The sequence below is a fragment of the Delphinus delphis genome, chromosome 13 (assembly GCF_949987515.2).
Source record: "Delphinus delphis chromosome 13, mDelDel1.2, whole genome shotgun sequence".
In the NCBI taxonomy this organism is placed as follows: domain Eukaryota; kingdom Metazoa; phylum Chordata; class Mammalia; order Artiodactyla; family Delphinidae; genus Delphinus; species Delphinus delphis.
In genome coordinates this window covers 28,078,178-28,090,961 of record NC_082695.1, presented here as the reverse complement: position 1 = coordinate 28,090,961, position 12,784 = coordinate 28,078,178, and the positions used below count along the sequence as shown (strand labels likewise).

The following is a 12,784-nucleotide window of genomic DNA, read 5'->3' as shown; positions in this document are numbered from 1 at the left end:
GCAAAAAAAAAAAAAAAAAAAAATTGACCTCTTTGAAAAATTCCTAATAGTAGTATTACTATGTGAAAACATTTCAAACATATTAAAAACGAGGTGAATAATATAATGAATTACAGTGTACCCATCACCCAATTTAGTAATTATCAATTCATGGCTAATCTTGTTTCATCTACATCCTCATCCACTTAAGCCTCACCCTCCAGGATTATTTTACAGCAAATCCCAGATATCTGAATTTCACATGTAAATATTTCAGCATATATCACTAAATGATGAGTTCTTTTTTAAAAAATATAACCACAATACTATTATCATATCTAAAAATATGAATAATTCCTAATATCATCAACTATAGAGTAAGAGGTCAAATTTTCCTGATTATCTCAAATATATACCCAGTTTTATAATTTATTTCTTTTAATCAAGGTTCATTCTACTGCAATTGGTATGTATTAAGTCTCTTTTAATCTATGTTTTCCTCTCTCCCCTTCCTTTTAATTTGTAAGTTACTTGTTGATGAAATTATGTGATTTGTGCTACAGTTTCCCACAATCTGATTTTGCTGATTGCATCCCTATGGTGTTATTTTAAATGTTTCTATGTCCCCTGAACTTCCTATAAATTGGTAGTTAGATTAGTTAGATCTAGAGGCTTGATCAGATTGTTTATTTGGCAAGAAGACTTTGCAGGTGATGCTGTAAACTTCCATCGGAGGCACAGAAAGTCTGCTGGTTTCTTGTGATGCCACAATGCTATTATTTTGTAGAATCAGAATATTACCATTTTGCAATCCCTATCACTTCCCTTTCATTTATTAGTTGGAATACTTTTATAAAGAGACATTCATCCAAAACTCTTTGGTTGCCCTGAGGTGGTGTCCTTATGGAAAAGGCAGAATGGATTCTGTCTATACACCAGCTGTCAAAATAATAAGTGGGTTAACAACTTGGTTAACAACTGAACACCGCTAAAGGTGACCAAAAGGGTTTTATTAATTATTACTTATGTGTCCAGAGAATGCAGAATATTTGGTCTGCTTTAATCCATCACAGCTACTATTCTTATTGATGATCAAATTCTTCCATCTGACCAATGCGGGAGGCTCCTTGAGTTGGCTTCTGAGTCCTTTTTACATAACTTAGTAATCCTGGATAGTCTGTTTGCTTTCTGGTATGACAAGATGTTCCACGCTATTTTACACATTTCCTTCCCAGATCTGGAATTACCCATTTCTCTAAGGAATTCTGGAATTCTTTTAGTAGGGAATGGTATTCGGAGACCATGAGCTGGTGGCAGCTGTGCTCACTGCTACTATGTGATCGTTGCTTTCCAGGTCTGTCTATGTGGTCACATTTCTGATGCGGTAACAGTTAGGCTCAGTTTGCTTTGGATTTGAGGGGATTATATTTCCATATTCAGTTTTGTTTCATAATTATGTAAAATATTTATATGGTTTCTAAATCAAATCCACAGAATCTAGTACACTCATAGATGTGTAGCTTTAATGCCTGTCCTGGTTTCTACTCTGGTTTATCTTTCCTCTTTTTTTAAAAAAAAAATATATATATTCTTATCCATACATTTTCTTAGATAAATGCTGGCATACTATACATGATTTTCTACACCTTGTTTTCTCATGTAAATGATATATCCTGGAGATCTTTCCACAGCCCTTTTGATAGTGATATAGTACGCCACTAGTTGGCTGTACCACAGTTAGTTCACCATTTCCCTATTAATGGACATCTGGGATATTTCTAGCATTCTTCTATTATAAATAGTGAATAGTTTTGGACTTCTTAATATACTGTCAAATTATTTTATGTAAGGGCTATGTAAATTTACACTGCAGCTATCAATTACTGAGCAAAAAAATTTACCGTAATTTCTAATTTCAACAAAAGTAAATTCTTGCTTTCAAAAGAATGGCAAATGGTATTGCTTTATTTGCATTCCCTGACAATTAGGGGGACTGGATTGTGTAAGAGAACCAGGATCCACCAGGCTGAGTTCAGTGCCCCTCTCTGTGCCCTACAAGCCTCCCATGAACCTGTGCTGGCCCACCACTTTCATATGTTCAGATTATTCGTAAGGGTACCCCTTCTAGAAGGACATCCTCCACATAACAGACATTGCAAATTTTTATTTATTATGATTCTCTTACAGATGGAAGTACAGTATCCTGAAGAAGGAAAGCAGATTGCTAATTTACACCAAGGTGTATGGGCTAGTATGGTCCTAGACACCAGGTCCATAATATTTACCTCACTGGGGTTCATTTAACCCCAGTTAAGTTCATCTCCAAGCACCTGATAGAGCACTCAGAACAAGGAAGGCAAACTAAATGCTTCCTAAATATCTGAGAAGGTAAATGAAGGCATGAGTAAGCTGAGACTTTTACATTCATCTCAAATGAAGAATCTGCTCATGTGCTATTCTCATAGTAACTTCATTCATTTCTCAAACACTCCTTTCACTCTTCCTCTCCACACACTGTCTCACGTCCTCCTCTTCCATCATCCTGCCCCTGGTCTCCTTAATCTTCCTTGCCTACATACTTCACTCTCCATCACCACCACTGTTTACTTCACGTCTACAATCCCTTTTCTTTTCAACTAATGTTAACCGAAGGAATCTTTTCTAGGATATATTTATATATAAGAAAATAATTTTTAAGAATGATCTTTTCTTAATACTTCCTGAAAGGCTCCACTTAGTTCTATATGTTTCTCAACAATCTGAAAGAAAAATATTTTAGGTGTTATATTCTTAATTTAAGAAAAGAACACATTCTATCGCTGACATAAATTTGTGCCTGCAATTTATTCTGACCTATATGCAGTGGCAAAAAGCCTTGGAATGACTCAGAAAAAAATGATATATGTGTTTATACTTTACTTGTTTATATCCTGTTTTTCTCCATTACAATTAAGAACCATAAAAACAGGGACCAATTGTATGTTGTTACTGGTATATCCCTAGCACCTAGAAAAATGCCTGGCATATAGTAAGTGCTATTAAATTTTTATTCATGACAAGCACTATAGTAGGTACTTTATATTAATTATGTTATTTAATTTAATCTGCACAAAACTCAATCAGGCAGATATTCTCTCTTTACATAAGAATAAGGATCATAGGATTAAATAATCCAGGGTAAAACAATTGGTACAAAAATGGCAAAACCAGGGGTCCAATCTAAGTCCTACCTGACTATAAACCTCTGAATTTAACTTCCTCTCATTCACTCAGTTCAAAGAAGCTGGACAAGTCACACGCCTCTCTGAGCCTTAGTTCTTTCATTTGTAAAATGGATTTAACAATGCCAACCCAATACCTCACAGTGTTACCATAAGTCTCAGATAACAATGGACGTGAAAGTAATTTTCAAGTGTAACACACCATATACCAAATTGAAAGACTGGAAGGAATAAACAACTGTTTGGGGGGGGGGGGGGGAAGTTACACAATAAAAAGGTCTTGCTCACTAAGAATTAAAAACAAATTGTCTCCAAGTTCCTAAACATTCTATTATTTATATTATTCAAACTTAGTTTCACATTTCCACTTTCAACAAGTAGAAAGCATATATTTCTTCAATTAATTCTTGTCTTCTCTTCCAACAATGTAAACAGGAGCCAATTTACTAATTGAAGATTTCAACCCACTGAGCAAATCACAAATTCCTATGTGTCACTATTTGGCCATGAATAATGGGTTTTATGATATATAAAATTCAGTTTACTTGTCAAATGTTTCAGCAATTATTTTTCTTCTCAGGTAGCTAAAAGAAATGTTCAGAACATATTGTTACAGATGTGGAAATTTTTACTGATCAGTTTTGGTTAACATAGAAACTAAGGAACAAGGGGTGAGTATATGATATTCTCCAATAAAATTCCTAAGAATGGAACTGGTAAACTTAGTTTTCCTCCAATCTATAAAACCTTTCTAAAAAAGCATTTTAATTGTTTATTTTTCATATTATGATAGAAATAACATAGGCAGGAGGGCAGACATAGTAGCTCAAATTTAAAAAACAGTAAAGCAGTGTAACAGTTATCAGTTCAAACTGATGAATGTCCAAGAATCTTTGTTTTATAAGTTAACATACTGAATGTCATTGAGTAGAACTGTAAGATTCCAATAACTCTCCAGGTCTCATCTTCCAAATCTGTACTATACAAGAGCAATCTGGCCATGACATCTGTCATTTGACTGGTGCCAGGGTTAACCAACTGACATGGTTGGTTGGGTGGGCGTCCCCTCCTCCTTCACCATGCCCTGTTCTCCCCCACAAATACCCACTAAACCACTACCAAAAACTGTTAGCTCAGTTTCAGAGGTATACACAGTTTTGTTTCCTCCTTTTTTTTATATAAATTTATTTATTTATTTTTAAATTTATGGCTGTGTTGGGTCTTCGTTGCTGGGCGCGGGCTTTCTCTAGTTGCGGTGAGCGGGGGCTATTCTTCGTTGTAGTGCGCGGGCTTCTCGTTGCGGTGGCTTCTCTTGTTGCAGAGCACAGGCTCTAGGCGCTCAGGCTTCAGTAGTTGTGGCTCGCGGGCTTAGCTGCTCCGCGGCATGTGGGATCTTCCCGGGCCAGGGCTCGAACCCGTGTCCCCCGCATTGGCAGGTGGATTCTTAACCGCTGCCACACCAGGGAAGTCCCAGTTTTGTTTCTTAATGGAAAACTTTTTACTCTTCATTTATCACAGAATCGAGTATTTTTAGTTCCTTATTCACTTCATTTATTTTTTTTCATTTGCATCATTTTTTAATTAGATTCCACATATAAGTGATATCATATAATATTTGTCTTTTCTATGACTTACTTCACTTAGTATGTTAATCTCTAGGTCCATCCATGTTGTTGCAAATGGCATTATTTCATTCTTTTTATGGATGAGTAACGTTCCACTGTATATATACACCGCATCTTCTTTATCCATTCATCTGTCGATGAACATTTAGGTTGCTTCCATGTCTTGGCTACTGTAAATAATGCTGCAATGAACACTGGAGTGCAAGTATCTTTTTGAATTATGGGTTTTTTTCAGATATATGCCCAGGAGTGGGACTGCTGGATCATATGGTAACTCTATTTTTAGTTTTTTAAGGAACCTCCACACTATTCTCCATAGTGGCTATACCAATTTACATTCCCAGCAACAGTGTAGAAGGGTTCCCTTTTCTCCACACCCTCTCTAGCATTTATTGTTTGTAGATTTTTTGATGATGGCTATTCTGACCAGTGTGAGATGATACTTCATTATAGTTTTGATTTACATTTCTCTAATAATTAGTGATGTTGAGCACATTTTTCATGTGCTTTTTGGACATCTGTCTATCTTCTTTGGAGAAATGTCTATTTAGATCTTCTGCCCATTTTTTGATTGGGTTATTTGTTTTTTTGATATAGAGCTGCATGAGCTGTTTGTATATTTTGGAAATTAATTCCCTGTTGGTTGCTTCATTTGCAAATATTTTCTCCCATTCTGTGGGTTGTCTTTTAATTTTGTTTATGATTTCCTTTGCTATGCAAAAGTTTTTAAGTTTAATTAGGTACCACTTGTTTATTTTTGTTCTTATTTTCATTACACTAGGAGGTGGATCAAAAACGATATTGCTGCGATTTATGTCAGAGAGTGTTCTGCCTATGTTTTCCTCTAAAAGTTTTATAGTATCTGGACTAACATTTAGGTCTTTAATCCATTTTGAGTTTATTTTTGTGCATGGTGTTAGAGAGTGTTCTAATCTACAGATTCAATGAAATCCCTATCAAATTACCAATGGCATTTTTCACAGAAGTAGAACAAAAAAATTTTAAATTTGTAATGGAAACACAAAAGACCCTGAATAGCCAAAACAATCTTGAGAAAGAAAAACAGAGCTGGATGAATCAGGCTCCCTGACTTCAGACTATACTACAAAACTACAATAATCAAAACAGTATGGTACTGGCACAAAAACAGAAATATAGATCAATGGAACAGGATAGAAAGCCCAGAGATAAACCCACGCACCTATGGTCAACTAATCTACGATAAGGGAGGCAAGGATATATGATGGAGAAAAGACAGTCTCTTCAATAGATGGTGCTGGGAAAACTGGACAGCTACATGTAAAAGAATGAAATTAGAACACATTTCACTTATAGCTGAAAGTCTAAGAACTATTATCAAATGCTAAATCACCATTCAGTTTTTTAAAGTGAAATAACAACTCTTCAAAGAAAGAGGTAATTGTAAACTTTACCTTCATGACATCTCTGTAGGACCGGATTGCTGAGATTTTTCTCTTCTCATCTTCCTCCTCCTCCAGACCTTCATCAGCAGCCTCATAGCCTTCATCATTGCTGCCATCAGCCTCTACCGTGTTGGCCATGCGATCAATGAGCTGCTCCAGGGGAGGGCTTAATTCCCTTTCTTCATTCTCCTTCAAGCCATAGTCCAGTGCCTTATAAATAATAATTCCCAAAGATTCAATAACCTAGGAACATTAAGGAAGGTGGTTAATAGAGACGACTAAACATTTTTATAGAACTAACTGTAAGGCATAAAATATTTAGTATGAGATAAGCTAGGTCTGATTTATTCCATTTCAGAAACATGACAAATTAAATTTGAAGAGATATTTAAAAGTCTCAACTATGCTTTTAAAAAAATCTCAGATGGAAATTTTTGTGTGATTTCTTCAAACTAGTATATAACGCATACACAAACCCTTTTCATGTTTCTTAGATTTATATCATACACTAAAATCTGTATTCTCCACTTATATAAAATACCAACAATACCAACCAGGTTGATTTTCCACATTTCCAAAAGATATTATTGAGTACGGACAGAGTTATCAAAGATCATATCCATTCAGAACTGTTATGGCAATGCTTATCTAATTAGGGATTTCATAGACATACCAAGGATCTGAGACTGAAAAATCAATGATTGGTAGCAGCTAACGTAAGCTTAAACAACAACAACAAAATCTATTAATAGCCATATACGTACTGCTCATTGAGTTCCATTCAATTATTAGAAACACGTATCCCTCATATGATGCAAACAAGTGAGAGACTCAAACTCTGAACTTTCAGTGTAGTGCATAGATAATCCTCCCTGCCACTCACCTCCACCACTACTATCTCCCAAGAAATACGAACCTGATTTATGAACACTGAATATACATCCCTGTCTACTATCACCCTGACAAATGTTTTGGCTTTGGCCAAGACAAGGAATTCTGCTTTATTCCGCAACACTACCTTCTTTTCTGCTCAGAAAAATCACAGATAAATAACCCTTTTAAAAAAAATTTTACAATGCCAACAGCTCATTTTACCTTAGCTATTTTGGAGGGAAGAACACAGGAAATAAAGCCAAAGATGTAAGAGTTTGCCACTTTTACCACTAACCATTTGACTCAGGGCAAATTATTTATTTTAGTTAAATTATTTATTTTCTTATCTGTAAAACAGGTATCAATGATACCTACATCTCATGGGGTTTTGTTAAGACTAAATGCATTTGCTACATGTGGAAGTACTTAGTATGTGACTTTTAACGCGCACTGAATAAATGTTATCTGCCTCCAGCTCACCCTTTTCCAATGTTTATCCAATTAATATACAGACATGCATACATCTTTCCTTCCCTTTATTCCATTTGTAGCCATAGTCAGTGCTGTGTTGTTGGGTTTTTTTTAAGTTGTTTATTTGGTACCAAAGAAAAGGAAAAGACAGAAGTTTTGACGATGAGTTAAATACATGGAGTCACTGTCAGCATATGTTACAGCCCTTAAAAGCACTCAAGCATTCACTCAAAAAATCTCCACAAAATCTGAAATCTACCTTATCAAGTGAAATAATATTTTCTCAACACAAATTTCAAAATGAATAAAAGGCTTATAAATTCTCAGCTTTTAATTTTTAAATAATACTGGGTTGTTTTTTTGTAATATTTCTCATTGAAAATATGTAATATTTTCATTAGTTTTTTGTTTTTGTTTTTTTTGCGCGGGCCTCTCACTGCTGTGGCCTCTCCCGTTGTGGAGCACAGGCTCCGGATGCACAGGGTCAGCGGCCATGGCTCACGGGAGGAGCCGCTCCGCGGCATGTGGGATCTTCCCCGACCGGGGCACGAACCCGCGTCCCCTGCATCGGCAGGCGGACTGTCAATGACTGCGCCACCAGGGAAGCCCCTTTTCATTAGTTTTTAATGGTCTGACTGGAACTCTAACCACTATTTTCAAAGTTGTTTTGTGTGACAATGGATCTTCTGAGTTCCAAGTCAGCTGACTACTTTCGTCACCTCTTCTGGGGACCAAACCCCCCTCGACACCCCACCCCCATCCACCCATCTGTCCTGGAGAGGTCACCTGTTCTGTGTTTCCCTGGCAGAAGGTCCACACAGCCAGGGACACTCTCACCACAGACAGGTACTACTTAGGGCAGGGATTTTACCTTTCAGTTCAATGTCAGCAGAACCGGGCATTGTGATGTATGTGTAACAAACACCCGTCAACTCGAACCTAGAGCAATCACTTTAACAATCAGAGCATCATAGCTAATATAATGAAAACCTTAGACATCAAGAAAAGTTAAATTATGTTCAGTACATTCTTTTTAAGGCTGAGAAGGATTTACTTACTTACTTATTTATTTGACTACGCTAGGTCTCAGTTGCAGCACATGGGATATTTGTTGCCACGTGTGGGATATTTAGTTGCGGCACACGGGATCTTTCAGTTGTGGCATGCTAACTCATAGTTGCAGCATGTGGGATCTAGTTCCCTGACCAGGTATCGAACCTAGGCCCCCTGCATTGGGAGTGCAGAGTCTTAGCCACTGGACCACCGTGGAAGTCCCAAGGCCGAGAAGGTCTTAATGCAATTATTCTCGCATAGAAGTTACGTGTAACTGAGAGTCTTACGTGCTTGGATGAATCTAGTCATCTATATCCCTACCCCACCCCCACCCGAGCTGAAAAAAAGAATCCACAGTAAATACCAACACCAATGATGGCTTCCAACCTCAGCAAAGACCCCAGAGCTGCCCAGAAAGCTTCATCCCCATCCCCACTCAGGACTTTCCCTCAAGGGGCCGTCTGTTCCTCAACTCTGCAGACCTCCAACACCCCTTCTGCCTCTCTGGGTCTCAGCTGATAACTCTCCTTCATACTCCACTGCAAAGTGAAAGTCCCTACATGAAAATGCACTCATTTTCCCACCTTCAAACGCATATGATAGGCATCTACACTTACTTTGTCCTTCCTTCCTTTCACAGTGGAGGAAGTGTCTCTCTTCCTGTCAAAGGTCAATCCCACTCTCCCTCCAGAGCATGCCCCTACAGCCACAATCCCGTTTCTGTGCTCCCTTTCCCAGCAAAGCTTCTCATGAGGGGCCGTCTCACATATTCTGTCTCTCTTTTCTCTCCTTCTATTCACTGTTTAAGCCATTCCAGTGTGGCATCTAATCTTTTGAAGCCCCTGAAACCACAGGTAAAATCACAAACAATCTCTATATGCCAAAACTATTGAACAACTCTGTCCTCATCCCAAATGGCTGTTCAGTGGCATCAGACACAACTGACAACAGTCTTCTGTTCTAAGACTCTGGACTTCTGATTTCCTCTCAACTCAACAGCTCCTCCTCCTCAGTCTGCCTGTAGGTACCTTCTCCTGCAGCTGCATAAATGATGGAGTTCCTCAGAGTTCACACATTCTACTCTCTTCCACGGTCTGTTGCAAAGTACTTTTATCCATTACCAGTTCTACAAATATGATATGTGCTCTGCTGTTTCCTTAACTTATATTTCTAGCTCAGAGAAACTTGTTGCCTAGGTAGCTGAAAGAGCTTAACTGGTCTTCCTTTCCCCAGTATCTCTTCATTTCTATTCATCGTATACAGTCATGCAGGATTAATCTTTCCAAAGTGGTTTCAAACGATTTAACCTAGCAGTGACTAAATCTATATCAGTCAGGATTAACCAAATGTGTATTAGGTCAGGGCTCTCTAGAGAGAACCAATAGGATGTATATATTTATACAGAAAGTGATTTACCATAAGGAATTGGCTCATGCAGTCATGGAGACCAATAAGTCCCAAATCTGCAGGGTGAGTTAGGAGGCTGGAGACCCAGAAGAGCCGATGGAATGGTTCCCAGTCCAAAGGCCAGCAAGCTTGAGACCCAGGAAGAGCCAGTATTTCAATTTGACTCCAAAGGCAGGAAAAAAAGCCAATGTTCCAGTCCAAAAGCCATCAGGAAAAATTTTCTCTCTTACTCAACAGGAGGTCAGCTTTTTGTTCTATTCAGGCCTTCAACAGATTGGATGAGGCCCATCCACATTAGGAAGGACAATCTGCTTTGCTCAGTCTACTGATTTAAATGTTAATCTCATTCAAAAACACCTTCATGGAAACACCTAGAATAATGCTTGTTCAAATATCTGGGCAGCCCATGACTCAGTCAAGTTGACACATAAAACTAATTCCTTGTCAACTTGGCACTCATAAAGGTCTCCTTAAACCTTCATCACCAAAAGAAGACAATAACAAGGTCACAATTCCACCTAACATGACACAACTCTCTCGCATACAACCAAAAATCACTAACACCTTCACAAGAGGATCAAACTCCTTGAGTGATTTTTACTCTTCTCCTTTGATATCCCACAACTTTAAATGTAAAACCTAAGTATTATGTATAAAATCAATACATCTTATGTTACATAATAAAGGGATCAGAGAGGGAAGAAAACAGAGATACTTGAGATACACATACATACATACTCAAACGAAATAAGGAGGAAATACTCATGACAATTGCAGTCCTCGGGTCTGTAACTGGTCATGTGGTCATAGATGGTATTTATAACCACCTTCTTCCAGTATCCATTCCACATTCCCTTTGCCTTTAGTAAGCACCTCAGCTGGTCGTAGTTCTTTCCTTGGTGGTGTGACATAAACCTTCATTCCTGCCATTAGCAGTCCTGCCTGGATTGGGTTGTGGTCCTCCCCTGGTTTTAATCACAGGGCATGGTAATTCTAAGAGACAGCTTAAGGGCTCTCCTGTATTCCAGACATACTCTTCCTTAGCTCCACTGAGGAGGAGCAGCCCAATCTCCCCTTGGGAATCAGGCCCAGTCACCCCAGACAGCACAGTAACTCCTCCTTTGCCTGCTGATTCACAGGAATGAGGAACCTGAAGTGGATGAGAAGCAGTCTTAACTTCCAATTCAATGGACTCATTGTTGTGTCTCCTGATGGAATTAGGACCTTCAGGCCAGCAGAGCAGAGGCAGAGCAGGAACAGGAAGCAAAAATGTCGCTGTGGGTCACTAGAGGCAATGGTGAGTGGTGGCCCTCCCATTTCTACCCCTTGATTCCTGACTTTGAGAAAAACAGCACCATATATTGGAGAACCCTGCCCCAGCCCTGCAAGGGACAGCCACCTAGCTGTCACTGTAACAGAGTCTTTCAAAAGGCCATTCCACCATTCTATCACGACTGCTGCTTCAGGACCGTGGGGAACAGAGTAAGACCAGTGAATTCCATGGGCAGGGGCCCACTGCCATACTTCATTTGCTGTGAAGAGAGTTCCTTGATCAGAAGCAATGCTGTGTGGACTCCATGATGGCAATCTGTAAGTCCATGGATGGGAGTTTTGGAAGAAGCACTGCATGAGGGAAGGTAACTCCATACCCAGAGTAAATGTGTCTTCCAAGAAGGACAGAATACTGCCCCTTCCATGATGGAAGTGGTCCAACGTAATCAACCTGCCACCAGGTAGCTGGCTGGTCACCCTGGGGAATGATGCCATACTGGGGACTCAGTGCTGGTGTCTGCTGCTTCAGACTGGGCACTCAGTGGTGGCCATAGCCAGGTGAGCCTTGGGTGAGTGGAAATCCATGTGTAACCCCCACCCCTGCCCCTGTAGCCACGTTCATGAGCCCACTGGTGATGACAGGGGTGGCTGGGTGGTGTCCATACAACGGGTCATCCTATCCACTTGAATATTAAAATCCTCCTCTGCTGAGGTCACTCTTTGGTGAGCATTCACATGGGACACACATATCTTCATGTTTTTTGCCCATTCAGGGAGGTCTATGCACATACCTCTCCCCAAATTTCCTTGTCACCAACTTTCCAGTCATGTTCCTTCCAAGTTCCTGACCATCAAGTCACAGCCCAGGGCTCGGTGTACAGTTGTGCCTCTGACCATTTCTCTTTCAAGGAACAACCAGGTGCACTGCTGGAAGTTCTGCCCACCAGGAAGGCTTCTGCTCACCCCTGTCCTTTGAGGGTGTCCCAGAGACGGGCGGCAGTGCTGCAGCTGGTGCCTGCAGGCCAGGCAGAACCATCTGTCTATCTGGCCTGAATTTTCTCTTCCTCAGTCAACTGACTGTGGGCAACGCCCCATGAGGCCACAGGCAGGGACTGAAACAGAGAAGATAGTGTGTGTCGTGGGGCAAGGACTCCACTCACAACTAGCAGTTTTCTGTGTCACTTGGTAAACGGGCTGGAGTAGCACTCAAGTGAAGAATATGTTGCCTTCAAAGTCCAAAGAGGCCACCAGGCATTGTGCCTCTTTTTTGGTTGCAGGAGGGGCCTTGGAAGGGTTATCTTGACATGCCCCACACCACTGGACCCCTAGAAATTTCACTGAGGCAGACGGCCCATGAATTTTTGTCAGATTTATTTCCCACCCTCTGACACACAAATGTCTTGCCAGTAAGTTTGGCATAGGTGCTACTTCTCACTCACTAGATCCAATCAGCATAATG

The 12,784-nt window shown here is 39.7% G+C and overlaps 2 protein-coding genes across 7 annotated transcripts in view; one reads left to right on the top strand and one right to left on the bottom strand.

Annotated features, from left to right (window-relative positions):
* Positions 1–11,256, top strand: part of PRELID3A (PRELI domain containing 3A) — a 138,653-nt gene extending 127,397 nt beyond the window's left edge. Inside the window, exon 6 of the mRNA XM_060028635.1 lies at positions 11,193–11,256. Coding sequence (XP_059884618.1) covers positions 11,193–11,198 — 6 coding nt within the window. The 3' untranslated portion in view covers positions 11,199–11,256. The remainder of the gene's footprint in view (positions 1–11,192) is intronic.
* Positions 1–12,784, bottom strand: part of SPIRE1 (spire type actin nucleation factor 1) — a 206,937-nt gene that overhangs the window by 79,349 nt on the left and 114,804 nt on the right. For all 6 annotated transcript variants that reach the window (XM_060028619.1, XM_060028622.1, XM_060028620.1 and 3 more), the window contains exon 3: positions 6,259–6,492. In XM_060028619.1, coding sequence (XP_059884602.1) covers positions 6,259–6,492 — 234 coding nt within the window. The remainder of the gene's footprint in view (positions 1–6,258; positions 6,493–12,784) is intronic.